Source organism: Eumetopias jubatus, unplaced genomic scaffold (assembly GCF_037043125.1).
Source record: "Eumetopias jubatus isolate StellerSeaLion01/CBP00866 unplaced genomic scaffold, mEumJub1_p1.0 scaffold_12, whole genome shotgun sequence".
In the NCBI taxonomy this organism is placed as follows: Eukaryota; Metazoa; Chordata; class Mammalia; order Carnivora; family Otariidae; genus Eumetopias; species Eumetopias jubatus.
In genome coordinates, this window is record NW_028274818.1 from 51,010,278 (window position 1) to 51,037,453 (window position 27,176).

The 27,176-nt window shown below is 36.2% G+C and overlaps 1 protein-coding gene across 6 annotated transcripts in view; it reads left to right on the forward strand.

The window, feature by feature from the left end:
• The window catches only part of COP1 (COP1 E3 ubiquitin ligase), a 246,412-nt gene that overhangs the window by 100,768 nt on the left and 118,468 nt on the right, over positions 1 to 27,176 (forward strand). For all 6 annotated transcript variants that reach the window (XR_003612279.2, XR_003612280.2, XR_003612276.2 and 3 more), the window contains one exon: positions 3,799 to 3,934. Coding sequence is in view for 1 of the 6 variants with exons in the window: in XM_028122995.2 (XP_027978796.1) it covers positions 3,799 to 3,934 (136 nt within the window). In the remaining 5 variants the exon portion in view is untranslated. The remainder of the gene's footprint in view (positions 1 to 3,798; positions 3,935 to 27,176) is intronic.

Below are 27,176 nucleotides of genomic sequence, written 5' to 3' on the forward strand. Positions count from 1 at the left end.
GAACTACCCTGTGATCTAGCAGTTGTACTACTAGGTATTTATTCAAAGGATAACAAAAATACAGATTCAAATACAACATGCATCCTGATGTTTATAGCAGCATTATTAACAATAGCCAAACTATGGAGAGAGCCTGGATGTCCATTGAGTGATGAATGGATAAAGAAGATGTGGTATATATTCACAATGAAATATTAGCCATCAATTAGAATGAAATCTTGCCATGCACAATGATGTGGATGGAGCTAGAGTGTATTATGCTAAGTGAAATAAGTCAGAGAAAGGTAAGTACCATATGATTTCACTCATATGTGGAATTTAGGAAACAAATCAGGAGAACATATGGGAGCAGGGGTAAAAAGAGAGAGAAAACAAACCAGAAGAGATAGAGAATAAACTGAGGGGTGATGGAGGGAGGTGAGTAGGGGATGGGCTAGATGGGTGATGGGTATTAAGGAGGGCACTTCTTATGATGAGCACTGAGTGTTGTATTTAAGTGATGAATCACTGAATTCTACTCCTGAGACCAATATTGCACTGTGTGCTGACTGACTAGAATCTAAATAAAAATTTGAAGGGAAAAAAAAAATCTACACATTGCTTAGGACCTTTGGACAAATTTGCCTTAGGATAGGTGGTGGAAGAAAAAGAAGATTTACATACCATTTTTCCTGTGAATTCTAGGTGAGAACAAGCTTTGTTTATAAATGTGTATGCAATTAACAATCAACAGTTTTTATAAGATGGGAAACTTTGATTGTATTGCCTGGGAATTGAGCCCCTTTTTGAGCCTCTGTAATAGTCTATAAAGTGCAATAGGAAGCTGTGAAATTGGAAAGTGGTTTGATATTTACAGTCTGATTGGCAAAGGTTCATATTAACGCTGTTAGATGTTATTTGTTGGTGCATTGTTGAAATACATCCATAGGCAAATGGCAGACATTTAAAAGAAAAAGAGAGGTAGGAAAGAGAGATTGGGGAATAGTTTTTAAATAACTAGCAGCATAGGCATTGCTGTGGTATAGTAAAGGTGTAGTCACAGACCAATTTATTTTGGGGATGTAAGATTACTGGAAGGTAGAATAAATTAAAAACAGGAGGATAAGATTAGATTTTCATTTTTATGGGCATGGTTATATTGTATTTAAAACATGTTGTCCTTAGTTTTTAGGAGTCTCAAGTTTATCTTACTGAATTTATACATTGACTACACTTACCGTATTGCTGAATATGAAGTTCCTCCTAGTGTCCTTGACTGTGAAGAAGAAATTTTAACTTATACATAATGGAGTACATAGTGTTTGTTTTTCCTTCTGTATATTTTTAAATGAGAATCCATCCCCTCTTTCTGATTTTCAATTTTCAACTCTGGAAATGAGAGATGAAGATTAAGAGATTAATGCCCTGGACTCTTAGTTGTAATTGGAAGAGAAGGTAAATCATAAAGCATTAGAAGAGAAAAAAGACATGCTGAACACACTTTCACAAACTAATCTGTAATTGGAATAGGAAAAGTAATACGCTAGCAGATATGTATGATTATTGACCATAAACCTACCAAGCATACAAGATCCTACCTTTTTATAACCAGATAAAAATCAAATCCCTATACTTTCAGATACTAAAGTAATTATTTTTAGTGTTTTCTTTATAACTGCTTTTGGAAGTAGATGTTAATGAATAGGTATCATGGCCCCAGAAGTTTAGCTACCCAGGAAAAGATTATGGACTTCAGCAGAATATACATTCTTGAATGCTTGTAAATTTTTTTATGCTTGGGGATTGGTGTCAAAACATGAAAGAATAGATTTACATTAAATTAGTATTTAAACAAATATCTAAGGTGTCTTTCCAGTCACTATTATATTAATACTCAGAGTTAATGGGATTATATATAAAAAGAACCAATTAGTTGTTACATTCAAACCACTTTGTAGTACAGTTGATTCATTTTACTGCAGTAACCCATGTTTTATTTCCAATTTGTTGAATTTACTGAGAAGAATTTTTGTGGAGCAGGAACATTATTTAAGTAACATTATGACAGTGCGTGCTAATTGGGTTTGTTTTTTGCTGTTTTTAGAATGGAAACAGTATAAAATTGGAACCTTTGATATAGGTTAGATGAATTTGCCATTTTAGTGTTTAAGTCTTTAAAATGTAAAATATCGGAGACAGAAGCTTAGTATCAGAGACTAGTAATTGTTTTTTGCTGTAGTAGTGTTAGATAAATTTCTTCATGTCAGTAGTTACCTTCAAGATAACCTAATATCTCCGGATGAATTGAATCAATTCTTTACTGTCTGTCGTTGGTACCTTAACTCTGTAGACTTAATGATTTTTTTTTAAGATTTTATTTATTATTTATTAGAGAATGAGAGAGAGCATGAGCCTGGTAAGCAGCAGAGGGAGAAGCAGACTCCCCACTGAGCAGGAAGCCTGACATGGGGCTTGATCCTGGGACTCCAGGATCATGACCTGAGACAAAAGCAGACGCTCAACCAACTGAACCACCCAGGCACCTCAGACTTAATGATTCTTATATCTAAATTTCATTATGCCTACTTATTTTCAGAGGACATTTAAGGAGGGGAAATCATGGGACAACTGGGTGGCTCACTTGGTTAAGTGTCCCACTCTTGGTTTTGGCTGAGGTCATGATCTTGGGGTCATGAACTGGAGCACCATGTTGGGCTCCCTGCTCAGTGGGAAGTCTGCTTTCTCTCTCTCCCACCCCCTGCTTGAGCGCGCTCTCTCTTTCTTTCTCTGTCTCTCAAATAAATAAATCTTTAAAGTGTGTGTGGGGGGGATATCACGAAAGTTTACCTTGAAAAAGTTGTATGTGTTTGTGTATGAGCTAAAAGTGATGAAGAAGGTATGAAAACAGTGTTGTAACAATCTTACTTCAAATTTCAGTTAAGAAGCTAACTAAATTGGGTGTTTTACTTTTCTTTCTTTGGAAAGGAAAATACAAGTCCAAACTTAAAGCATTTTTGAAAAGCAATGATTTTTTATTCATGCTTTCTCTGTAGTCTTGTTTCTAGGTTGGAGAATAGATAGCTGTATTTATTCTGTCTTTCATGAGATGATTTTGTGATTTAAATTCCTCGTAATTTAATTATGAATAGTTTACTGAAATGGGCTTTACTCAAAGTATTTATTCAGTGCTCTAGTGGATGGAATTAATGTTTTCCCTATTCCACCAAGACATTTGAGTAGAAGTATTTTATTTTTGAGAATAATTGATGTATTACAGTTTTCTCCCTTTTCATAACTGATTTGAGAAACATCAAAGTATAATGTGAACAAGTATTTCACTTTCTTTTTACTTAAAAAGCAATTGCTTTCTTAATCTAAATTATGTTATAAATTGTGTTTTAATAGTAAATAAATGTGGGCTTGCAGATGTATCTCTGTAAATGTGTTCCTTCAAAATAACGAATATACTCAGTGTATATACTCCTCTCTCCACCCTCATTTTCTCCATTGATAAGGGATTTTTGTTTTAATAAAAGATTATATTTCTCTTGATCAGAGGTACTTTTTTGTTTTCCAAGGTACTATTGCTTAAAAATATTTACAGTATGTTTTTATTGGTGTTGAAAGAGACAGTGTGTTTCAATGAACCACTAAGAAATTTTTATTAAAGCTGAGAGATCAGCTAAATAATTTGTGCATGCTAATATTCTCTAAATACTTAAGAATTGTTTATATTTAGAATATATTTTTTAATCTGTATATACTGCTCTTTGACTTACATTGCAGTAAAATTTATTTTATTTTGTTTTCTTCGTATAGATGATAGTCGAACTGCAAGCCAGTTGGATGAATTTCAGGAATGCTTGTCTAAGTTTACTCGATATAATTCAGTACGACCTTTGGCTACATTGTCATATGCTAGCGATCTCTATAATGGTTCCAGCATAGTCTCTAGGTAAGTATTGGGCAGCACTCTTTACTATTTACTTTTGCAAGAGTATCTAGAATTTAATCTAGAATTTAACAAGCAGTTTCATTGTTCTAGTTAAGAGCCTGGAACACTACATCAAAAACTAATGATGTAATGTATGGTGATTAACATAACATAATAAAATTAAATTAAAAAAAAATAAGGAAATAAAAAAAAAAGAGCCTGTGTTCTGAAGTCAGGTTGCCTGCCAATTTTTAGTTCTGTGGTCTTGGTCAAGTTCCTGAATCTCTTTAGTCCTCAGTGTCTTCATCTTTAAAATGAAATGATTAATGGTATTCATCTGTTAGGGTTGCAGTTTGTGTTCTTATAATGTCTTTGTCTGGTTTTGGTGACAGGGTATATGTGCTCTTCTCATAAGGGCTCCCTCATCTTCAGTTTTCTAGAAGAGTTTGTGAAGAATTGGTATTATTTCTTCCTTATATATTTTGTAGAATTCTCCAGTGAAACTATCTTGGCCTTGAGTTTTCTTTGAGGGAAGAGTTTTAAATATAAATTAAATTTTTTTTTTTAAAGATTTTATTTATTTGACAGAGAGAGACACAGCGAGAGAGGGAACACAAGCAGGGGATGTGGGGGAGGGAGAAGCAGGGAGCCCGATGTGAGGCCCAATCCCAGGACCCCGGGATCATGACCTGAGCTGAAGGCAGATACTTAATGACTGAGCCACCGAGGCGCCCCTATAAATTAAATTTTTAAAAGAAGTGTAAGACTAATCAGGTTATTGATTTTTTTTTCTTGATTGAACATTATTTTTAGTTTGTGTCTTTAAAAGAATTGCCCAGGGCGCTTGGGTGGCACAGTCGGTTAAATGTCTGCCTTCGGCTCAGGTCGTGACCCCAGGGTCCTGGGATCGAGCCCCGCATCGGGCTCCCTGCTTGGTGGGGAGTCTGCTTCTCCCTCTCCCTCTGCCTCCTGCTCTGCCTACTTGTGTTCTCTCTTTCCCTCTGTCAAATAAATAAATAAATAAAATCTTAAAAAAAAATAATTTGCCCATTTCACCTAGGTTGTTGAATTTATTGGCATTCATGTGTTTATGATATTCCTTTATTATCCTTTTGTGTCTTTAGATTCTCTAATGATGTTCCCTTTCTCATTCCTGATATTGGAAGCTTGTTTGCCTTTATTTTTTTTTTCCTTAATAGTCTGGTTTAGAAGTTTATCAGTTTTATTTGTCTTTTCAAATAGCTCTTAGTTTATTGATATTCTATAGTTTTCATTGATTTCTGCTCTAAACTTTATTTCTTTTTTTTCTACTTTCTTTAGATTTAATTTGCCTCTTTGTTGTTTCTTAAGGTAGAAACTAAAGTGATTGAGTTGAAAATTTGCTTCTGTAATATAATTTGTGCTTTAAATTTCTCTCCATACCCTGAATTAGCTGCATCCCATGAATTTTTGATGTGGTATTTTTTCTTTTTTCCAAATTTTATTTTTATTGTGATAAAATACATGTAACATAAAATAACTATCTTAATGAGTGTGCTGTTCAGTGGTATTTAATAAATACCTTCATAGTATTGTGCAAGTGTCACCAGTATCCATCGTTTTAATACTTGACACCTTGTAAAACTGAAAATCAGTATCCGTTAAACAGTAACTCTTCATTCCCATCTTCCCCGAATCCTGGCAGCCACCCTTCTACTTTATTTCTCTATTATTTTGACTACTCTGAGTAACTCATACAAGCAAAATTATACAGTATTTGTTTTTTTGTGACTGGCTTATTTCACTTAGCAAAATGTCAGTTTTTGTCCATGTTGTAGCATATATCAGAATTTTACTACGTTTTAAGGCTGAATTACACTCCATTGTATGTATGTATATGCCACATTTTGCTTATCTGTTTGTCTGTTGATGGACACATATGTTGCTTCCATGTTCTTTTTTCTTTTTTCTTTTTTATTATGTTATGTTAATCACCATAAATTACATCATTAGTTTTTGATGTAGTGTTCCATGATTCAATGTTTGCGTATAACACCCAGTGCTCCATTCAGTACGTGCCCTTTGATACCCATCACCAGGCTAATCCATCCCCCACCCCCTCCCCTCTAGAACCCTCAGTTTGCTTCCATGTTTTTTAACTGTTGTGAATAATACTGCTATGAACGTCGGTGAACAGCTACCTCTTCAAGACCTTATTTTCAGTTCTTTTAGATATATCCCCAGATATGGCATTGCTGGATTATATGGTAATTCTATTTCTAATTTTTTGAGGAGCTGCCATACTGTTTTCCACAATGGCTGTGCCATTTTATAAACCCACCAGCAGTGCATAAAGCTTCCAGTTTCTCCACATTCTTGCCAGCACTTGTTATTTTCTGTTTTTGATAGTCACCATCCTAACAGATGTGAGGTGTGGTAGCTCTTAGATTAGCTTTGCATTTCCCTAATGACTAGTGGATGTTGTGCATTGTTTCCTGTGCTTATTGGCCATTTGTTTTACAGAAATTTCTGTTGAAGTCTTTGCCCAGTTTTGAATTGTTTTGTTGTTATGTTTCAGTAGTTGTCTATATATTCTGGATATTAATCTCTTATCAGATTTGTACATATTTCCTCTCATTCTGTGGGTTGTCTTTTTACATTGATATTGTCTGTTGAGTCACAGAATTTTATAATTTACACGACATCTAATTTGTCTTTTTTTCTTTTGTTGCCTGTGCTTTTGATGTCATATCCCAGAAATCATTATCAAATCTGAAGTCATGAAAAGAGTTTTGTAGTTTTGTGTTTTAGATTTAACTTTCTGATCCATTTTGAGTTAATTTTTGTGTATGGTTTTAGGTAAGGGTCCAGCTTCATTCTTTTTTTTATGTGGTTATGCAGTATCCCAGCATCATTTCTTGAAAAACTCTGTTCCTTATTGAATGGTATTGCCACTCTTGTCAAAGGTCATTTGACTATATATATATATATGTGGAAGGGTTTATTTCTGGTTCTCTTCTCTGCTTCGTTGGCCTGTATAGCTATTTTTATGCCACTACCACACTTTTTTTAAGAGAGAGAGCGAGAGAGTGAGGGCTGGGGGGCAGAGACAGAGGGAGAGAGAATCTTAAGCAGATTTCACACCCAGCGTGGAGCCCAACACCGGACTCTGATTTCCTGACCCCGAGATCATGACCTGAACCAAAATCAAGAGTCAGAGTCTTAACAGACTGAGCCACCCAGGTGCTCCAACACACTGTTTTATTATAGCTTTGTAGTAAATTTTGAAATCCGGAAGTGAGTCCTTTAGCTCTGTTCTTTTTCAAGATTGTTTGTTCTATTTCTGCAGAAAATGTCATTGGGATTTTGACAGGGATTGCATTGAATCTCCAGATTGCTTTGGGTAATATTGGCATCTTAACAATATTCAGTCTTCTGATCCATGGACATGAGATGTATCTCCATTTATTTCTGTCTTCTTTAATTTTTTTCAGCAATTTTTTGTAGTTTTCATTGCACACATCTTTCACTTTTGATTAATTCCTAAATTTTTTTTGATGCTACTGTAAGTGGAGATGTTTTCATAATTTTACGACTATTCATTGTTACTGCATTGAAGATAGGATTTTCATTTTCATTCAGTTCAAGAAACTTAAGTTTCAAATTTGATTTTTTTTTTGACTCATGGATTATTGAGACATATCTTAATAGTTTTCAGATATTGGGATTTTCTAGTTATCTTTTTGTTATTTTTATCTTCATTATCTTGATGACTATCCTTTAAAAATTTTTATTTTTTTAAATTTTTATTTATTTTTTATTTATTTGAGAGAGAGCATGAGAGGGGGGAGGGTCAGAGGGAGAAGCAGACTCACTGCTGACAGCAGGGAGCCATGCGGGACTCGATCCTGGGACTCCAGGATCATGACCTGAGCCGAAGGCAGTCGTTTAACCAACTGAGCCACCCAGGCGCCCCACTATCCTTTAAAAATTTTTAATAAAAATTTCTAATACATATAAAAATAGAGAGAATGCAATAATAATCCCTCATATAGCCATCTTCCAGATTCAGCATGATCCAATTTTGCTATCCTTGCTTCTTTTATACTTTTTGGTTTTTTTAAAATATTTATTTATTTGACAGAGAAAGAGAGAGACAGCAAGGGAGGGAACACAAGCAGGGGGAGTGGAAGAGGGAGAAGCAGGCCTCCCATGGAGCAGGGAGCCTGATGCAGGGCTCGATCCCAGGACCCTGGGACCATGATCTGAGCCAAAGGCAGATGCTTAACGACTAGCCACCCCCAGGCGCCCTTTCTTTTATACTTTTCATTCTTTCTTTGCTTACGTATTTCTTTTTTAAGATTTTATTTATGTATTTGAAAGAGAGAGAGAGACAGTGATAGAACATGAGTGGGGAGGAGAGGGATAAGCAGACTCCCCGCTGAGTGGGGAGCCCTCAGTGGGGCTCAATCCCAGGACCCTGGGATCATGATCTGAGCTGAAAGCAGATGCTTAACTGACTGAGCCACTCAGGTGCCCCTGCTTAATATTTTGAGGCAAATTTCAGATGCTATGTCATTTCATCCTTATATCCTTAAGAATGTAAATACGAACATTGTAAAACCACAGGGCTGTATCATATGTAACACAATTACTAGTAATCCCTTGGTATTATCACATTGCTTGTTTATGTTCAAAATCTCCTAGATATAATTAAGAAACTGTAAAAAGATGTTTTCATGCAGATCAGGAATTTGGCAATTTTTAACTTGTCCAATACATTACTATGTATGGTTTTCCATTTGCATGATGAAGATTTTTATTAACATATAAGAATATTGATCTTGGAATTTAAGCTGATAGCTAAAGAGACTTGCAGTAAACCTTTTATTGTATTCCAGCTGGTTTAGCACAGTCTGAGTAAGACAAGAATTCATGCATTCATTTTTTTCCTATGTGTTGGTAATGTGAGTTTTCTTTATCAAGCACTGGAGTGATTAAAACTTGAAAATCCAGTACATTGTGGGGCTTATTTAACTAATTAATTAAATGAGTGATTAAATTTATATAACAAAAATTAATTGACTCCTTAATGTGGGCTAGGCTAAGAGTACAATCATGAACAGGCCAGATATGATGGTTGGATTTAGGAAAGCTCTTAGTATTATTTCAGTGCCTTTATAGAAGTAATGTAAGAAAGTTTTTGAAACACTTTAGCTTGGAGTAACAGTGTAACACTATTACTTAAATTTTTTTTTTTTTTTTTTTGAGAGAGAGCACCAGTGTGCTTGTGCAGAAGTTGAGGGTGGTGAGGGGCAGAGGGAGAGAGAGAATCCCAAGCAGCCTCCACACCCGGTGAGGAGCCTGCCATGGGGCTTGATCCCACAACCCTGAGATCATGACCTGAACTGAAACCAAGAGTTGGACGCTTAACTGACTGAGCCACCCAGGCGCCCCTTAAATTCGTAACTAGTGTAGGAATGCATAATATATGTTTTTAAAAGCTTGAGAAATGTAGCTTGAATATGAAACAGCACAAATAACAATGGAGGTTTATAATAATGACCTGATGTATATATTTACCTATAATTATGTGATTCTACTCAACTAAAATATAATGTAGATTATAGTTCTCTTGTAATATAGATTAATGTCCCTTATCATTGTAAATTAATTCTGCATTGTATTTTCTTTTCCATTAAAAAAATGAATAAAAATCCAAAAACAAAGTAAAAATTTCCATCTTTATATTACAAAAGCAGCATTTCTAGTTAGGAAATGTAGAATTGGTTATACATCTCTAGGATTCAAAAAGGAGTAAGAGCCATTTTTTTTCATCATTTTTGAAAGCCATTTTGGTTTGATTTTAATATCCTGGGCAGGTTTTTTTTCTTAATGCTATTAAGTCCCCCCCCCCCCAAAGTTTTCTTTGAATTCTAGTTAGTTAACACATAGTGTAATATTGTTTTCAGGAATATTAAGTCTTGATCATAAAGTGACATTTATGTAAGAGGACTGTGTATTCTGAGGCAGAAGTTTACTGAAGACTTAAATGAGATTTCAGTTTGGGAATACCACTTAATGAAAGATTAGGGGCAACCGGGTAGTGCAGTTGGTTAGGCGTCAGACTCCCGCACCCCTTCGAGTCTGCTTGAGGCTATCGGTTCCCCCCACCCATCCCCGCTCTCTTGCTTGCTCTTTCTCTGGAATAAATCTTTTTTTTTTTTAATTTTGGAGTGAGATTGGTTTTATTAAAATATTTTAATTAAAAATTTAAAAGGTACCTTTAGTTGTTTCATCTTGCATCTTTTTTTTTTAAGATTTTATTATTTATTTGACAGAGAGAGAGAGAGTGAGAGCAGGAACACAAGCAGGGTGAAGTGGGAGAGGGAGAAGCAGGCTTCCCGCTGAGCAGGGAGCCCAATGCGGGGCTCGATCCCAGGACCCTGGGATCATGACCTGAGCCGAAGGCAGGCACTTAATGACTGAGCCACCCAGGCGCCCCTCATCTTGCATCTTAACATCCGTTCTTTTATTGACATTGAACTAACATTTCTGAAAAAAAAAATTTAATTTTGAAGGTTTATAATATAAGACAGGATAGATGAAGACTAGTAGGTAGCAACAACGAAAATAATATTCAGAGAGACTGCAAGTTTCACAGCCCTGGTGATTTTTTTGCTTTTTCTACTTTCTCATATTCACACACATCATTGATAATAAATTCACTTTAAAGGCTTTTAATTCCTCTCAAAATAGGAAATTTTGATGAAGAACTTCTTTTGGAAAGAGATAAAGACATATTAGAAATGACAAATAATGTTGAATTTGCATTATTTAATAATGTTGCATTATTTCATTACATTGTAGAAGAAATTCTTCTTACTATAAAATTGCATGAAATATATCTAGTATTGGTCATTCACTGCATTGAGAATCTCACTGAGAGCAAAAGAAACTTGGTTTTAAAGTTTTCCTTTTGCGGGGTGCCTCGGTGGCTCGGTCGCCAAGTGTCTGCCTTTGGCTCAGGTCATGATCCTGTGATGCTGGGATTGAGCCCCGCATTGGGCTCCCTGCTCAGCGGGAAGCCTGCTTCTCCCTCTCCCACTCCCCCTGCTTGTATTCCCTCTCTTGCTGTGTCTCTCTCTGTCAAATAAATAAATAAAATCTTCAGGAAAAAAAAAAGTTTTCCTTTAGCTTATGGATCATGTTGGGTTATTTAATACCATACTTATAATTCCACAAGGTGGCAGCATTTGTTTACTTTGACAGTATCTCAGCTATTAGTGGACTAGGTATGGAAATAAATAGCTTATGGAAATTAGTGGCTAGTAGAGAAGTTCATGCTCATGAATACTGGATGGTCCTAGGTTGACAACAGCAAGTAATGGAAAAGATAGAAACTCATCTTACACATAACATGTCACATTTTGCATATTTTCTTAAATACCTGTTGGCCATCAGAGAAGTATTTTTTGAAATTGCATTGTTTGAACTTACTGAATACTTAGCAGTGGCTGTTTCTTCAATTCTTGGTTTGAATTTTACATACGTAGATTGTTAATGGTTAAAATTGTTCTACGTTCCATCTGTAGTTTAGAGGTTATATTAACATTTTTGCTCAGGGTTTCTCAAATTTTTAAGTAGAATTGCACCAGGCATTAGTAAATTTATAAGAAGAAAATGGTTATGGTTTGTGGCATTGCTGCTGCTAGATCAGTCGCTACATTGGTAATGTAGTGTTTGATAATTTGATTATTTTTAAAGATACCTTTGTAAGTACCTTACGTGATACTGTAAGTATTCACTAACTCATTTAATCTTTATATCAAACCTGTGGAATAAGGCATTATGGTCAACTCCATTGTACAGATGAGGAATTGTGGTAGAGAGAAATTCTCTAACTTGTCCTAGTTCAACACAATGCTAGTGAATGATAGAATTAAGGTTTGACCTGAGACATTGTGGCTTCTGAGTTCCACTCTTCCGTTATTCCCTTCAGGACCTGTTGAAACACTGTACTTTTGAGACACCCAAAAGAATAAAAGGAATAAATTCTTTTGAGTTTCTTTCTTTTTTTTTTTTTAAGATGTTATTTATTTATTTTAAGCGGGGGGAGGAGCAGAGGGAGTGGCAGAGAATCTCTAGCCGGCTACCCGCTGAGTACAGAGCCTGAATGAGACTTGATCCCATAACCCTGAGATCATGACCAGAGCTGAAATCAAGAGTCGGACACTCAACCAACTGAGCCACCCAGGCACGCCTCTTTTGAGTGTATGATACTTGGTATCCCTATTACTTTCTTGTCTGATTTGCCCTTAATAATGAGCATGTTTTTAATTTGATGTACATATTCTATTAAAATGCCACTCTTGCCATAGCTTGAAACTATTCATGTTCAACATTTATTCTTGTAATAACCAGTTATAAGAATTGTTTTTCCTAAATTTCAGTTCTTAATGACAGCCAGTACTGATTCTGTATTGTAGAGTGCTGTGACTTTTTAATTTGTATTTAAAAACATCTCCAGGTAATCAAATGATTTGTTTTCAAAGGAAAAATTATGACTTTTTCTTTTTTTTTCTTTATTTTTTAAACAAGTTGTTTTGTTTTGTTTTGTTTTCTTTTTTTTTGTTTGTTTGTTTTGTTTTCTTTTAAATAGGCTCCATACTGGGCCCCAGCGTGGAGCCCATCTTAGAGCTCTAACTCAAAGACCCTGATTTCAAGCCCTGAGCTAAAATCAAGTCATACACTTTAGGCACTGAGCCACCCAGGCGCCCCTCTGACTCTTTTGAACTGCTAATGAACTTTTTCTTTTTTTCAGAAGATATTTTTGTTATCATTCTACAAGTTATTGGGCTATCTGGGATCAATGAGAAATGTCAGGATTTGGGAGTGCAGAGAAAATAATTTCCTTCCGGAATTTTGCTCAGGCCTAATGTTTTATTTATTTTTATTTTTATTATTTTTTTAGTTTTATTTTATTATGTCATGTTAATCACCTTACATTACATCATTAGTTTTTGATGTAGTGTTCCATGATTCATTGTTTCTGTATAACACCCAGTGCTCCATGCAGAATGTGCCCTCTTTAATACCCATCACCAGGCTAACCCATCCCCCAACCCCCTCCCCTCTAGAACCCTTAGTTTGTTTCTCAGAGTCCATAGTCTCTCATGGTTCATCTCCCCCCCTTCATTTTTCCCTTCCTACTATCTTTTTTTTTTTTTAACATATGTCTTACTTGTTTCAGAAGTAGAGGTCTGTGACTTATCAGTCTTACACAATTCACAGCGCTCACCATAGCACATACCCTCCCCAGTGTCTATCCCCCAGCCACCCTGTCCCTCCCACCCCCACCACTCCAGCAACCCTCAGTTTGTTTCCTGAGATTAAGAATTCCTCATATCAGTGAGGTCATATGATATATATCTTTCTCTGATTGACTTATTTCGCTTAGCATGATACCCTCTAGTTCTATCCATGTTGTTGCAAATGGCAAGATTTTGTGGTTTTTTGTGAAGGCTGCATAATATTCCATTGTAGATATATACCACATTTTCTTTTTTTTAATTTTTTTTAAAGATTTTATTTATTTATTCAGAAGAGACAGAGAGAGACAAGCAGAGGAGAAGCAGGCTCCCCGCTGAGCAGGGAGCCTGATGCGGGACTCGATCCCAGGCCCTTGGGATCATGACCTGAGCCAAAGGCAGACACTTAACGATTGAGCCACCCAGGTGCCCGATACCACATCTTCTTTATCCATTCATCTATTGATGGACATCTTGGCTCTTTCCATACTTTGGCTATTGTGGACATTGCTGCTATAAACATCATAGTGCATGTACCCCTTTGGATCCCTACATTTGTATCTTTGGGGTAAATACCCAGGAGTGCAATTGCTGGGTTGTACGGTAGCTCTATTTTCAACTTTTTGAGGAACCTCCATACTGTTTTCCAGAGTGCTGGACCAGCTTGCATTCCCACCAACAGTGTAGGAGGGTTCGCCTTTCTCCGCATCCTCGCCAACATCTGTCATTTCCTGACTTGTTAATTTTAGCCATTCTGCCTGGTGTGAGGTGGTATCTCATTGAGGTTTTGATTTGGATTTCCCTGATTCCGAGTGATGTTGAGCACTTTTTCATGTGTCTTTTGGCCATTTGGATGTCTTCTTTGGAAAAATGTCTGTTCATGTCTTCTGCCCATTTCTTGATTGGATCATTTGTTCTTTGGGTGTTGAGTGTAAGAAGTTCTTTATAGATTTTGGATGCTAGCCCTTTATCTGATATGTCATTTGCAAATATCTTCTCCCATTCTGTCAGTTGTCTTTTGGTTTTGTTGCCTGTTTCCTTGGCTGTGCAAAAGCTTTTTATCTTGATGAAATCCCAATAGTTCATTTTTGCCCTTGCTTCCCTTGCCTTTGGTGATGTTTCTAGGAAGGAGTTGCAGCGGCGGAGGTCGAAGAGGTTGCTGCCTGTGTTCTCCTCTAGGATTTTGATGGACTGCTGTCCCACATTTAGATCTTTCATCCATTTTGAGTTTATTTTTGTGTATGCTGTAAGGAAGTGGTCCAGTTTCATTCTTCTGCATGTGGCTGTCCAGTTTTCCCAACACCATTTGTTGAAGAGACTGTCTTTTTCCCATTGGACATTCTTTCCCGCTTTGTCAAAGATGAGTTGACCATAGAGTTGAGGGTCCATTTCTGGGCTCTCTATTCTGTTCCACTGATCTGTGTGTCTGTTTTTCTGCCAATGCCATACTGTCTTGATGATCACAGCTTTGTAATAGAGCTTGAAGTCCAGAATTTGTGATGCCACCAGCTTTGCTTTTCTTTTTCAAGATTCCTCTGGCTATTCAGGGTCTATTCTGGTTCCATACAAATTTTAGGATTATTTGTTCCATTTCTTTGAAAAAAGTTGATGGTATTTTGATAGGTATTGCATTAAATGTGTAGATTGCTCTAGGTAGCATTAACATCTTCACAATATTTGTTCTTCCAATCCATGAGCATGGAATGTTTTTCCATTTCCTCGTGTCTTCCTCAATTTCTTTCATGAGTATTGTATAGTTTTCTGAGTGCAGATTCTTTGCCTCTTTGGTTAGATTTATTCCTAGGTATTGTATGGTTTTGGGTGCAGTTGTAAATGGGATCGACTCCTTAATTTCTCCTTCTTCAGTCTTGTTGTGATGTATAGAAGTGGAACTGATTTCTGTGCATTGATTTTATATCCTGCCACTTTACTGAATTCCTGTATGAGTTCTAGCACTTTTGGGGTGGAGTCTTTTGGGTTTTCCACATAAACTATCGTATCATCTGCAAAGAGTTAGAGATTGACTTCTTCTTTGCTAAATTGAATGCCTTTTATTTCTTTTTGTTGTTTGATCGCTGTGGCTAGGACTTCGAGTACTATGTTGAATAGCAGTGGTGAATAGTGGACATCCCTGCCATGTTCCTGACCTTAGGGTGAAAGCTCTCAGTTTTTCCCCATTGAGAATGATATTCGCCGTGGGTTTTTCATCGATGGCTTTTATGGTATTGAGGTATATATCCTCTATCCCTACATTCTGAAGTTTTAATCAGAAGGGTGCTGTACTTTGTCAAGTGCTTTTTCTGCATCTATTGAGGGGATCATATGGTTCTTGTTCTTTCTTTTATTAATGTATTGTATCACATTGATTTGCGGATGTTGAATCAACCTTGCAGCCCAGGAATAAATCCCGCTTGGTTGTGGTGAAAGGTCCTTTTAATATACTGTTGGATCCTACTGACTAGTATTTTGGTGAGAATTTTTGCATCCATGTTCATCAGGGATATTGGTCGGTAATTCTCTTTTTTGTTAGGGTCTTTGTCTGGTTTTGGGATCAAGGTAATGCTGGTCTCATAAAATGAGTTTGTAAGTTTTCCTTCCATTTCTATTTTTTGGAACAGTTTCAGAGGAATAGGTATTAATTCTTCTTTAAATGTTTGGTAGAATTCCCCTGAGAATCCTTGTGACTCTGAGCTCTTGTTTGTTGGGAGATTTTTGATTACTGCTTCAATTTCCTTAGTGGTTATGGGTCTGTTCAGGTTTTCTATTTCTTCATGGTTCAGTTTTGGTAGTTTATACATCTCTAGGAATGCATCCATTTTTTCCAGATTATGTAATTTGCTGGCATACAATTGCTCATAATTTGTTCTTATAATTGTTTATATTTCTTTGGTGTTGGTTGTGATCTCTCCTCTTTCATTTATGATTTTATTTATTTGGGTCATTTCTCTTTTCTTTTTGAGAAGTCTGGCCAGGGTTTTATCAGTCTTATTAATTCTTTCAAAGAACCAGCTCCTAGTTTCGTTGATCTGTTCTACTCTTCTTTTGGTTTCCAGTTCATTGATTTCTGCTCTGATCTTTAATTATGTCTCTTCTCCTGCTGGGTTTAGGCTTTCTTTGCTGTTTTTTCCCTAGCTCCTTTAGGTGTAGGGTTAGGTTGTGTATTTGAGACCTTTCTTGTTTCTTGAGAAAGGCTTGTATTGCTATATCCTTTCCTCTTAGGACCGCCTTTGCTGCATCCCAAAGATTTTGAACAGTTGTGTTTTCATTTTCATTTGTTTCCATGATTTTTTTTTAATTCCTCTTTAATTTCCTGGTTGACCCATTCATTCTTTAGTAGGATGCTCTTTAGCCTCCATGTATTTGAGTTCTTTCCGACTTTCCTCTTGTGATTGAGTTCTAGTTTCAAAGCATTGTGGTCTGAAAATATGCAGGGAATGATCCCAATCTTTTGGTACCAGTTGAGACCTGATTTGTGACCTAGGATGTGATCTATTCTGGAGAATGTTCCATGGGCACTAGAGAAGAATGTGTATTCTGTTGCTTTGGGATGGAATGTTCTGACTATATCTGTGAAGTCCATTTGGTCCAGTGTGTCATTTAAAGTCTTTATTTCCTTGTTGATCTTTTGCTTAGATGATCTGTCCATTTCAGTGAGGGGGGTGTTAAAGTCCCCCACTATTATTGTATTATTGTCAATGTGTTTCTTCGCTTTTGTTATTAATTGTCTTATATAATTGGCTGCTCCCACGTTAGGGGCATAGATATTTACAATTGTTAGATCTTCTTTTTGGATAGACCCTTTAAAGATGATATAGTGTCCTTCCTCATCTCTTATTACAGTCTTTGTTTTAAAATCTAATTTTTCTGATATAAGGATTGCCACCCCAGCTTTCTTTTGGTGTCCATTAGCATGTTTTCCACTCCCTGGCTTTCAATGTGGGGTTGTCTTTGGGTCTAAAATGAGTCTCTTGCAGACAGCATATCGATGGGTCTTGGTTTTTTTTAATCCAAAATGATAGCCTGTGTCTTTTGATTGGGGCATTGAGCCCATTTACATTCAGGGTAACTATTGAAAGATAGGAATTTAGTGCCATTGTATTGCCTGTAAGGTGACTGTTACTGTATGGTATCTTTGTTCCTTTCTGGTCTGTGTTACTTTTAGGCTCTCCCCTTGCTTAGAGGACCCCTTAAAATATTTCTTTTGTTTGCAAATTCCTTCAGTTTTGTTTATCCTGGAAGCTTTTTATCTCTTCTTCAATTTTCAATGACAGCCTAGCTGGATATATTATTCTTGGCTGCATATTTTTCTTGTTTAGTGCTCTAAATATCATGTCAGTCCTTTCTGGCCTGCCAGGTCTCTGTGGGTAGATCTGTTGCCAGTCTAATGTTTCTACCATTGTAGGTTACAGACCTCTTGTCCCGAGCTGCTTTCAAGATTTTCTCTTTGTCTCTGAAACTTGGAAGTTTTACTATTGGATGTCGGGGTATTGACCTATTTTTATTGATTTTGAGGGGGGGTTCTCTGTGCCTCCTGGATTTTGATGCCTGTTTCCTTCCCCACATTAGGGAAGTTCTCTGCTGTAATTTGCTGCAGTATACCTTCTGCCCCCCTCTCTCTTTCTTCTTCTTCTTCTTCTATGTTGTTTCGTCTTATGGTATCACTTATCTCTTGAATTCTGCCCTCGTGTTCCAGTAGTTGTTTATCTCTGTTTTTCTCAGCTTCTTTATTTTCCATCATTTGGTCTTCTATATCACTAACTCTCTCTTCTGCCTCATTTATCCTAGCAGTTAGAGCCTCCATTTCTGATTGCACCTCATTAATAGCCTTTTTGATTTCGACTTCTTTAGATTCTAGTTCTTTTATTTCTCCAGAAAGGGTTTTTCTAGTATCTTCCATGCTTTTTTCAAGCCCAGCTAGTATCTTTAAAATCGTCATTCTGACCTCTAGTTCCGAGATCTTACTAATGTCCATATTGATTAGGTCCCTGGTAATCGGTACTGCCTCTTGTTCTTTTTTTTGAGGTGAGTTTTTCCATCTAGTCATTTTGTCCAGAGTAGAACAGATGAATGAGAGAACAAAATGCTAACAGGGTAACAACGACCCCAGAAAATATACAGTGGATAAATAAGAAGAGACCTTCCAGAAAGTCGTCGTTTTTCTGTTCAGAGAGTTGCTGCTGTTCTTTTCTTTCATCTCCTCTTCAGTTCATAGGTGTTCAGAATGGTTTGATGTGTTTCTAGCTGAATTCCTGGGATCAGACAAAATTTAGGTCTCCTGCTCCTCCGCCATCTTGCTCCTCCCTCCAAGCCTAATGTTTTAAAGCGGTAATTTTAAATACTGTGTTCTCAAGTTGAAGGTTTCTCAGGAAAGAGGTCTTATATATCTTACTTACTTCTGACTCCCCATTTCTGGCAAATGATAGGTGCTTAATAGGTGCTTTATTTGTTTAATGAATGGAAAACTCATTTGCCAGCTCTGGAAGGCTCTAGTAGTTGTCCAACTCAACCTGATTTTATATATTTGCTTGCTGATAAGTGTTCCTTTGAAGAAAATATCCCTGGGCTATAAAGGAAGTTTGTCATTCACCAATGACAGATGACAGAAAAATAAAGTAGTGTTAGCTTAAAATAGAGAAGTCTAGGATTGTCAGCAAGTGTTGATGAGTTTCCTACTTCTATAACAATTGAAAATACAGGTTAAAAGAGAGATACAAATAGTCCAAGCTTCCATATTAGAAGCTGCTACATTCTTTCCTTCCCTCATATCCTATACCCTAAAATTTTTCTGTTGTCATTTCCTCCTTTTTATGTTTACTTTTGCCCTTCCTTAGGCTGAGGCTTGTCAGTAGTACAGAGTGAAAGCATAAACTCAAATCATTTTACACTTCTTAACTCAAAAGTGTTAATTGGGTTAGCATTTAAGATTTTAGCAGACTAGTAAAAGTTTGTCACTAATGATAACATAAAGTAGATGCCTACAATAAATGTTTAGAATTAAAATATTGCCTTTCATGATAAAATTCTTATTTTTTGTTAACCTAATGACTCTCTTCAAATAATCAAAGTATAAAAAGAATTAGAATGATTCTGTTTGGTATCTAAGAGATAAAGTAGGACTAATGGCTGGAAGTTACATTTTAGTGCTAACATAAGGAAGATCTTAGTCGTCAGCAATGTACAGAAGTAGAATAGGCTTTATCAGGAGACAGTTGCCATATGTTCTTAGGACTTTAAAATTCAGCTGTACTTTTTTTTTTTTTTAATATAGACAGTCCTTTCCTGCGATCCTGAGGTCAGTTATATATTTCCCTCTATTTGTCTAGAATATTTATTTAATTTTAAAAATTTATTTACTTGAGAGAGAGAAAGAACACAGAGGGAGAGTGAGAGGGAGAAGCAGATGTGGGGCTTGATCCCAAGGAACCTGAGATCATGACCTGAGCTGATGGCAGACACTTAACTGGCTGAGCCACCCAGGTGCCCCTTATTTTTGTTTTGATTTTTAAAAATTGTATCTTTTTATACTGTAAGTGCTGATTGTACCACTAAAAGTAATGTACAGATTAGAGACAAAATGTATAAGCCAATATATAGAAAAAAGCATTGTAAGTGCTGTGAAGATATCTACTGGCTACAGTGTGGACAGTGGATTTGAGATAAGGAATAGTAGAAGCAGGGGCATCAGATATATAAGTGGTTTTGAATTGTCCTGGCAACACACTATGATGGCCTGTGGTCTGTACTAGGAGGAAGTCAGTAGAGCTCGGACAAAGAAGTATTTAGGACATATTTAGGGACTAGGGTAGACAAAACCTGATGATTGATGGATAATAGTCCTTGAAGGAGAGGAAGATAATTTCCAGGTTTTTCGTTTGAGTAACTGGGCAGAAAAATGTGGTGTTTTTTGTTTTGTTTTTTTAACTTAAAGTCAATTAATTAACTATATAGTGTATCATTAGTGTCAGAGGTAGAGTTCACTGATTCCTCAGTCTTACATAATACCCAGTGCTCATTACATCCTTTGCCCTCCTTAATGTCCATCACCCAGTTACCCCCCGCCCCCCGCAACCCTCAGTTTGTTTCCTATGATGAAGAGTCTCTTATGGTTTGTTTCCCTCTCTGATTTCATTTTTTTTTAATTTTTTATTGTTATGTTAATCACCATACATTACATCATTAGTTTTTGATGTCTGATTTCATCTTGTTGTATTTTTCCCTCCTTTCCCCTATGCTCCTCTGTTTTGTTTCTTAAATTTCACATGAGTGAAATCATATGATAATTATGTCTCTGATTGACATATTTTGCTTAGCATAATACCTTCTAGTTCCATCCACTTTGTTGCAGATGGCAAGATTTCATTTTTTTTTTGATGGATGAGTAATATTCCATTGTATATATATACTGCATCTCCTTTATCCATTCATCTTTTGATGGACATCTGGGCTCTTTCCACAGTTTGGCTGTTGTGGACATTACTGCTATAAACATTGGGGTGCAGGTGGCCCTTGGGCTCACTACATTTGTGTCTTTATACCTAGTAATGCAGTTGCTGGGTTGGAGGGTAGCTCTATTTTCAACTTTTTGAGGAACCTTCATACTGTTTTCTAGGTGGCTGCACCAGCTTGCATTCCCACCAACAGTGTGAGAGGGTTCCCCTTTCTCTGCATCCTCGTTAATATGTTTTGTTTCCTGACTTGTTAATTTTAACCCTTATGACCAGTGTGAGGTGGTGTCTCATTGTAGTTTTGATTTGTATTTCCCTGATGCCGAATGATGTGGAGCAGTTTTTCATTTGTCTGTTAACCATTTGTGTGTTTTCTTTGATGAAATGATGTTCATGTCTTCTGCCCATTTTTTGATTGGATTATTTGTTCTTTGGGTTTTGAGTTTGATAAGTTCTGTATAGGTTTTGGACCCTAGTCCTTTATCTGTTATGATAAGAAAAATGTGGTGGTATTTTCAGGGATAGAGATACTGGAGGAAGAGCAGGTTTGAGGACAATGAGGTTCATGAGAGATAACTAAGTAGATATTTTGCATAAGCTTGCTAGGTGCACAGAAAAGAAATTTGTACCATTGATAATGGGCACCGTGGTTGTAGATTGATAGAGCGCCAACATTTAATGATCCAGGTAGATGAAGAGGAACCAGTAAAGCTGACTGAGGTGGTGTTTAGATAAAAATGAAAACCAAGAAAGTATATTTTCCTACAACCCAGGAAATGGAACATAATCTGCAGGGTTAGATGTTGGGCAGGATTGGATCCAAAGCAAAGTGAGACTTTTTGCATTGATTAGAAGGGGTAATAAGAGGGAAGAAGAGAATTGTTGCAAAGGCAGGCATGTTTGTAGTGTTAAGTATAGGGAGATAAAGGACCTTTTCTCCAAGAATATTTGCTTTCACCATGTGTCATTGCTGAGTGATGGCTAGAAAGGGTGGTTGGTGTCTATGTGTGAGTGCAGAAGAAAGAGATACTAGATGATGAGAATCATGGACCATGAAATTTAAACTGAATAATGAAGTAGATAAAGTTAGGGGAGGCCTTAGAAAGAGGCAAAAATTGGTGAATCAGCTGTATGGAGGTGAAGAATGAAGGGTTGTAGGAATAGTGGGCAAGTGAGGGGGAGTTTTGTGGAGACTGTGGTCAGAGAGATACTGCATCTTTGGCCCAGAATATTTTTCCATATTTGTACTTTCAGCATTGGGTAGTTTACCTGATATCTAATGGGCACACATGTTTGTTGACTTAGCTGGAGAATAAGTTAAAATGCAAGGTAGAAAATAAGTAATAAATGCTTGTGAGGATCACATGAAATGCTGAAGGAGTTGACTAAAAGGGGGAGTTCACTTTAAGCAATGACTTTGAGGTTCTTAGGGGTATTTGAAATGGTGTTTTTGAGGTTTTTCTTCTGCATTTCTATAGATAATTCTCTCGCTAGTTGATTCTTAAGATAGAAAGTGACATATATATTTTTTTCTAATTCTTCCCTGTGTTCAAAACTATGCCTTTCAATTTCTTGCAGAAGTCTGTAGTGGAAGTAGTAATTGTTGTTAAAGGCTGGGTTATCCTTGTACTTGGTTACATTAAAGGAGAAAATAATGCTCAGTTTTCACCTTTTATGGATAAAATATATGGAGAGGAAATAAGGAAATATAATTATTTACACATAACAAATTATACAGATTTCCTATATAGGAGAAGTCCTTTGTAAATTTTTACAATAAAACTACTAATTTGCAATAGGTGAAAGAAGACCAATTTTGAGGGTTTTTTTTTAAGTTTAGTTGACACAATGTTATATAATTTTAGGTATCCGACATAGTGATTTGACAATTCTGTGTATTATGCTTTGCTTACCACAAGTGTAGCTATCATCTGTCACCATAGAATGCTAGTATTGTACCATTGACTGTATTCCATGTGCTGTACCTTTCATCTCTGTGACATATTCATTTCATAACTGGAATCCAGTACCTCCCACACCCATTCCCCATCCCATCAGTTTGTTCTCTGTGTTTGTGTCTCTGCTTTTTTGTTTCTGTTTTATTTTTTAGCTTCTACATATAAGTGAAATCACATGGTATTTGTGTTTCTCTCTCTCTCTCTCTCTCTCTTTTTTTTTTTTTTAAATAGGTTCCATGCCCAGTGTGGAACCCATCATGGGGCTTGAACTCAGGACCCTGAGATTGAGACCTGCACAGAAATCAAGAGTCAGACACTTAACTGACTTTGCTACCCAGGCACCACTGTCTTTCTCTGTCGTATTTCACTTAGCATAATACACTCTAGGTCCATCCATGTTGTTGCAAATGGCAAGATCTCATTCTTTTCTTATGGTTAATATTCCATGTAATATACCACATCTGGGGCGCCTGGGTGGCTCAGTCAGTTAAGCCTCTGCCTTAGGCTCAGGTCATAATCCCAGGGTCCTGGGTTGAGCCCTGAGTCGGGCTTCCTGCTCAGCGGGAAGGCTGCTTCTCCCTCCACCTTCCCCTCTGCTCGTGCTCTCTCTTTCTCTTTCTTTTTGTCAAATAAATAAAATCTTTAAAAAAAATTAATATATCATATCTTTATCCATTCATCTGTGGATAGACACTTGGGTTGCTCCCATATCTTGGCTATTGTAAATAAAGCTGCAGTAAACATAAGTATATATATATCTTTTCAAATTAGTGTTTTCATTTTCTTTGGGTACATACCAGTAGTGGAATTACTGGATTGTATGATATTTCTTTTTCTACCTTTTTTGAGGAATTGCCATAAAGTTTTCGGCAGTGGCTGCACCAGTTTGTATTTGTACCAGTGATGCATGAGGGTTCCTTTTCTCCATATCTTCACCAACATTTCTTATTTCTTGTGTTTTTGATTCTAGCTAATCTGACAGGTGTAGAATAGTATCATAGTTTTGATTTGCATTTCCCTGATGATTAGTGATGTTGAGCATTTTTCATGTGTCTTTTGGCCATCTGTATATCTTTGAAAAAAATGTCTATTTATGTCCTCTGCCTATTTTTAATTGGATCATTTGGGTTTTTTTCATGCTAAGTTGTATAGTTCATACATTTTGGATATTAAGCTGTTACTGAAAATATCATTTGCAACTATCTCCTCCCATTCAGTAGGTTGCCTTTTTGTTTTGTTGATGCTTTCCTTCTCTGGGCAAAAGTTTTTTATTTTGGTGTAGTCCTAATAGTTTATTTTTGCTTTTGTTTCCCTTGCCTGAGGAGCTCTATCTAGAAAGATGTTGCTAAGGTCATTGTCAAAGAGATTACTACCTGTGTTTTTCTTCTAGGAGTTTTATGATTTCAGGTCTCACATGTAGATCTTTAATCTATTTGGAGTTTATTTTTGTTTGTGGTGTGAGAAAGTGGTTCAGTTTCATTCTTTTCCATGTAGGTGTCCAATTTTCCTAGCACCATTTGTAAAGAAGGTCAATTTGAATGAGTTAAGTCTCATGTAGTTTTTTTTTTTTTAAGATTTTATTCATTTATTTGAGAGAGAAAGTGTGAGAGAAAAAGCATGAGAAGGGGGAGGGTCAGAGGGAGAAGCAGACTCCCTGCCGAGCAGGAAGCCCGACGTGGGACTCCATCCTGGGACTCCAGGATCATGACCTGAGCTGAACGCAGACACTTAACCGACTGAGGCAACCAGGCTCCCCAAAGTCTCATGTAGTTTAAAAAAAAATTTTTATTTCTTGCAGCTATCTAACCTAATTAGAAATAGTTTCAATTGAATCCTATTTAAATGAGTTGAAATGAGAACTTACTTGAATTATTCTAGCATTTTGTGTGGTACATTATAGGTACATTTACTTAGTGACATTTACTTACAGTTGGAGGGCTTACTAAAACAGATTTCTGGGCCGTACTCCAGGAGTTTCTTATTCACTAGTCTGTGCTAGGGCCAAGAATTAGCATTTCTAACACATTGCCAGGTACTAATGCTGTTGCTTGTCTGAGACCACACTTTGAGAATACTGTCTTAGGTTAAGAGCTTTAAAAAAGAAGAAATTTACTTCTAATAGGAAATATTTATAATTTTAATTCTTTAATAAAAGACCATAATTATTTATATTTTATAGTTTATGAATAAAAATAGGTAAAAAAACCATTTATTTTATAGAGTTTTCTAATAAATAAGCTTTTACAGTATGCTATGAACAGGTTGCATATGTACCAAGATATTTATTCCTTCTGTTCTTGGGACAGTTGGGTGAGGTTGGGTTGGAAAACCAGCTCATAACCAACTATTCTCAGGACAGAGGGATTAACCCTGTATTTAGCTTATTTGCTTTGTCCACTTCATGGTGATAGGGAAACTCTAGCTTAAAGAACTTAGGACAAATAAAGTATCTTGGTTTCTCTCAAAGTTGTTTTAGTCATTTTTTGTGAAAGAATTATGTAGTGAAAATTGAGATTGAGCTCTTTAATATATAAAGTATTGATATTTCATGCTGATAATTAACCTGTAAAGCTGAGTTCCTAAAAGGAAGCCTGTTCTTACTCTGCTGGAGAACCATCTCACTTTGCTATAGAAGTAAGCCATTGGGCTGCCAGTTGGTAGGGCACAAATTTGGGGGGATTGAAAGGGATGGTTTGAACCTTTTAAAATTTAGAAAATATGTCCTTTGATTTAATGTGTTTCTTACACTATTGACTTTGTTAAGATTATGTAGGGGAGGAAAAACCCTTTTCCTTCTACCCTTCTAAGTTTTTGATTGGGACCCCACACAGAGAGATTAACAAGAAAAAAACAGAAGTTAGTAATATATATGTTTCTTATATACACTGGAGAAACCTAGGAAAAGTGTAACTCAAAGAACTGTCTTAGAACTCTGACTTATGTCAGATCTTTAACAAAGAACAATAAATATGTAGAGAAATGAAAGGATAATGAAAAGCAGTTTTTAGATTTCCAAGAACAGCAAACTATGGGAATGTAAATACACTGGAAGAGACTAATGGAGTGAGGGTTGTCTGCAGATTTCTCTCATGCTATCTCTGGGCTATATCCTGCTTTTAAGTAGTAAAAGGGGGAGAGTAGAGAGTGCTTTTCCTGCATTTGCTGCTTAATTGCTTTTAGCTCAAAATAGTTTTTGTGTCAGAGAGCCATATTTTGGGGTGACGTATTACGGTTTCCTTCAGATAAAAGGCAATCTCTGTGTATTTTTTCACTGGTATGAGTTTAGTAGTACTTCACTTTGCTGCCACGTAGAAATAACCGTGATATCAGTATACATAAAACTGAATCTGGTAAAGGATGTTTTATAATATAAACACTTGGCAGATACCATCATTTGCCCCAGCTGTTGTAAGTTCCCTGTATATTGCCTCCATCAGACATTTTCATACATTTAAAACTTTTTGGGTAAGATAGGATGTTGCTGTAAGAGCTAGTGTCCACATGTATCATTTCAATTTTTTCCCCTTTGAGTTACTTTATCTCTAGCTACTCTTCACGGCAGAGTTTCATATTATGCTAACACTTCATCTGTACAGAACTTAACCTGGGAATCTCATTTAACTGAAACACAATCAGTAATCAGGGCTTAAATGAAAAATAAAAAGGCTTTAGAACAAAATAAATGCCACTAAATTAATGACTAAAGCTCAAATACTAGCAAATGGCCATTTTCTTGAATTATTTCAGGCCTAGTGAGTTATTTTATATACAGTTCCTGTAATCTTAATTTTAACTGGTTTGTGTGTCTTCAAAGTGTAAAAGGAAGAGAGATTGCAATAGATGGTTAAAAAAGTGATAGCTACTAGCTAGACAAAGGGGAAGAAATGATGAAGCTGCACATTGGAGCTAAAAAGCAGTTTGGATCCATTTAATAATGAGTTCAAGTGGTTTGGCATATCTTAATAGACCCTGAGATCATTGAGATGTAATAGAGTATGGTAACTAATGTTGGCAGGGCTATTCACATTATTATGCTCAGTATGTTCTTATAAAGGTAGTAAAGAATATATTACATTTGACAGATTATACTCATAGGGGATCAAAAGTTGGTTCCAAAATTCAAATTAACATTTATTAGCACTCACTGTTTCTTAGAGCAGTAGACAGGTATGTGCAGAAAATGCTGTTGTATCTATTATTCTTTAGAAATAATTTTAAATATATTAATATCATCATTAGTATAGATGTAATGTGAAAAATATTCCTATTTCTTTATAATTATTTTGAAAGTTTTTGGTACTTGTATGTTTCAAACTTTACATTGGTTTTATTTATATAAAAGGAAACATTGTAAATGAGAAAAATACTGGCTTTTTGCCTAGTACAGAGATTGGCAAACTGTGGTCCATTGGGGTCAGATTTGGCTCATCACTTAATTTTAAGTGACCCATGAGCTAAGAATGATTTTTATCTTTTTAATTGGTTGAAAAAAATCAAAAGAAGAATAATAACAAATGATGTACAGTGGCATGACATAATGTTGACATGAAAATTCTATGAAATTCAAATT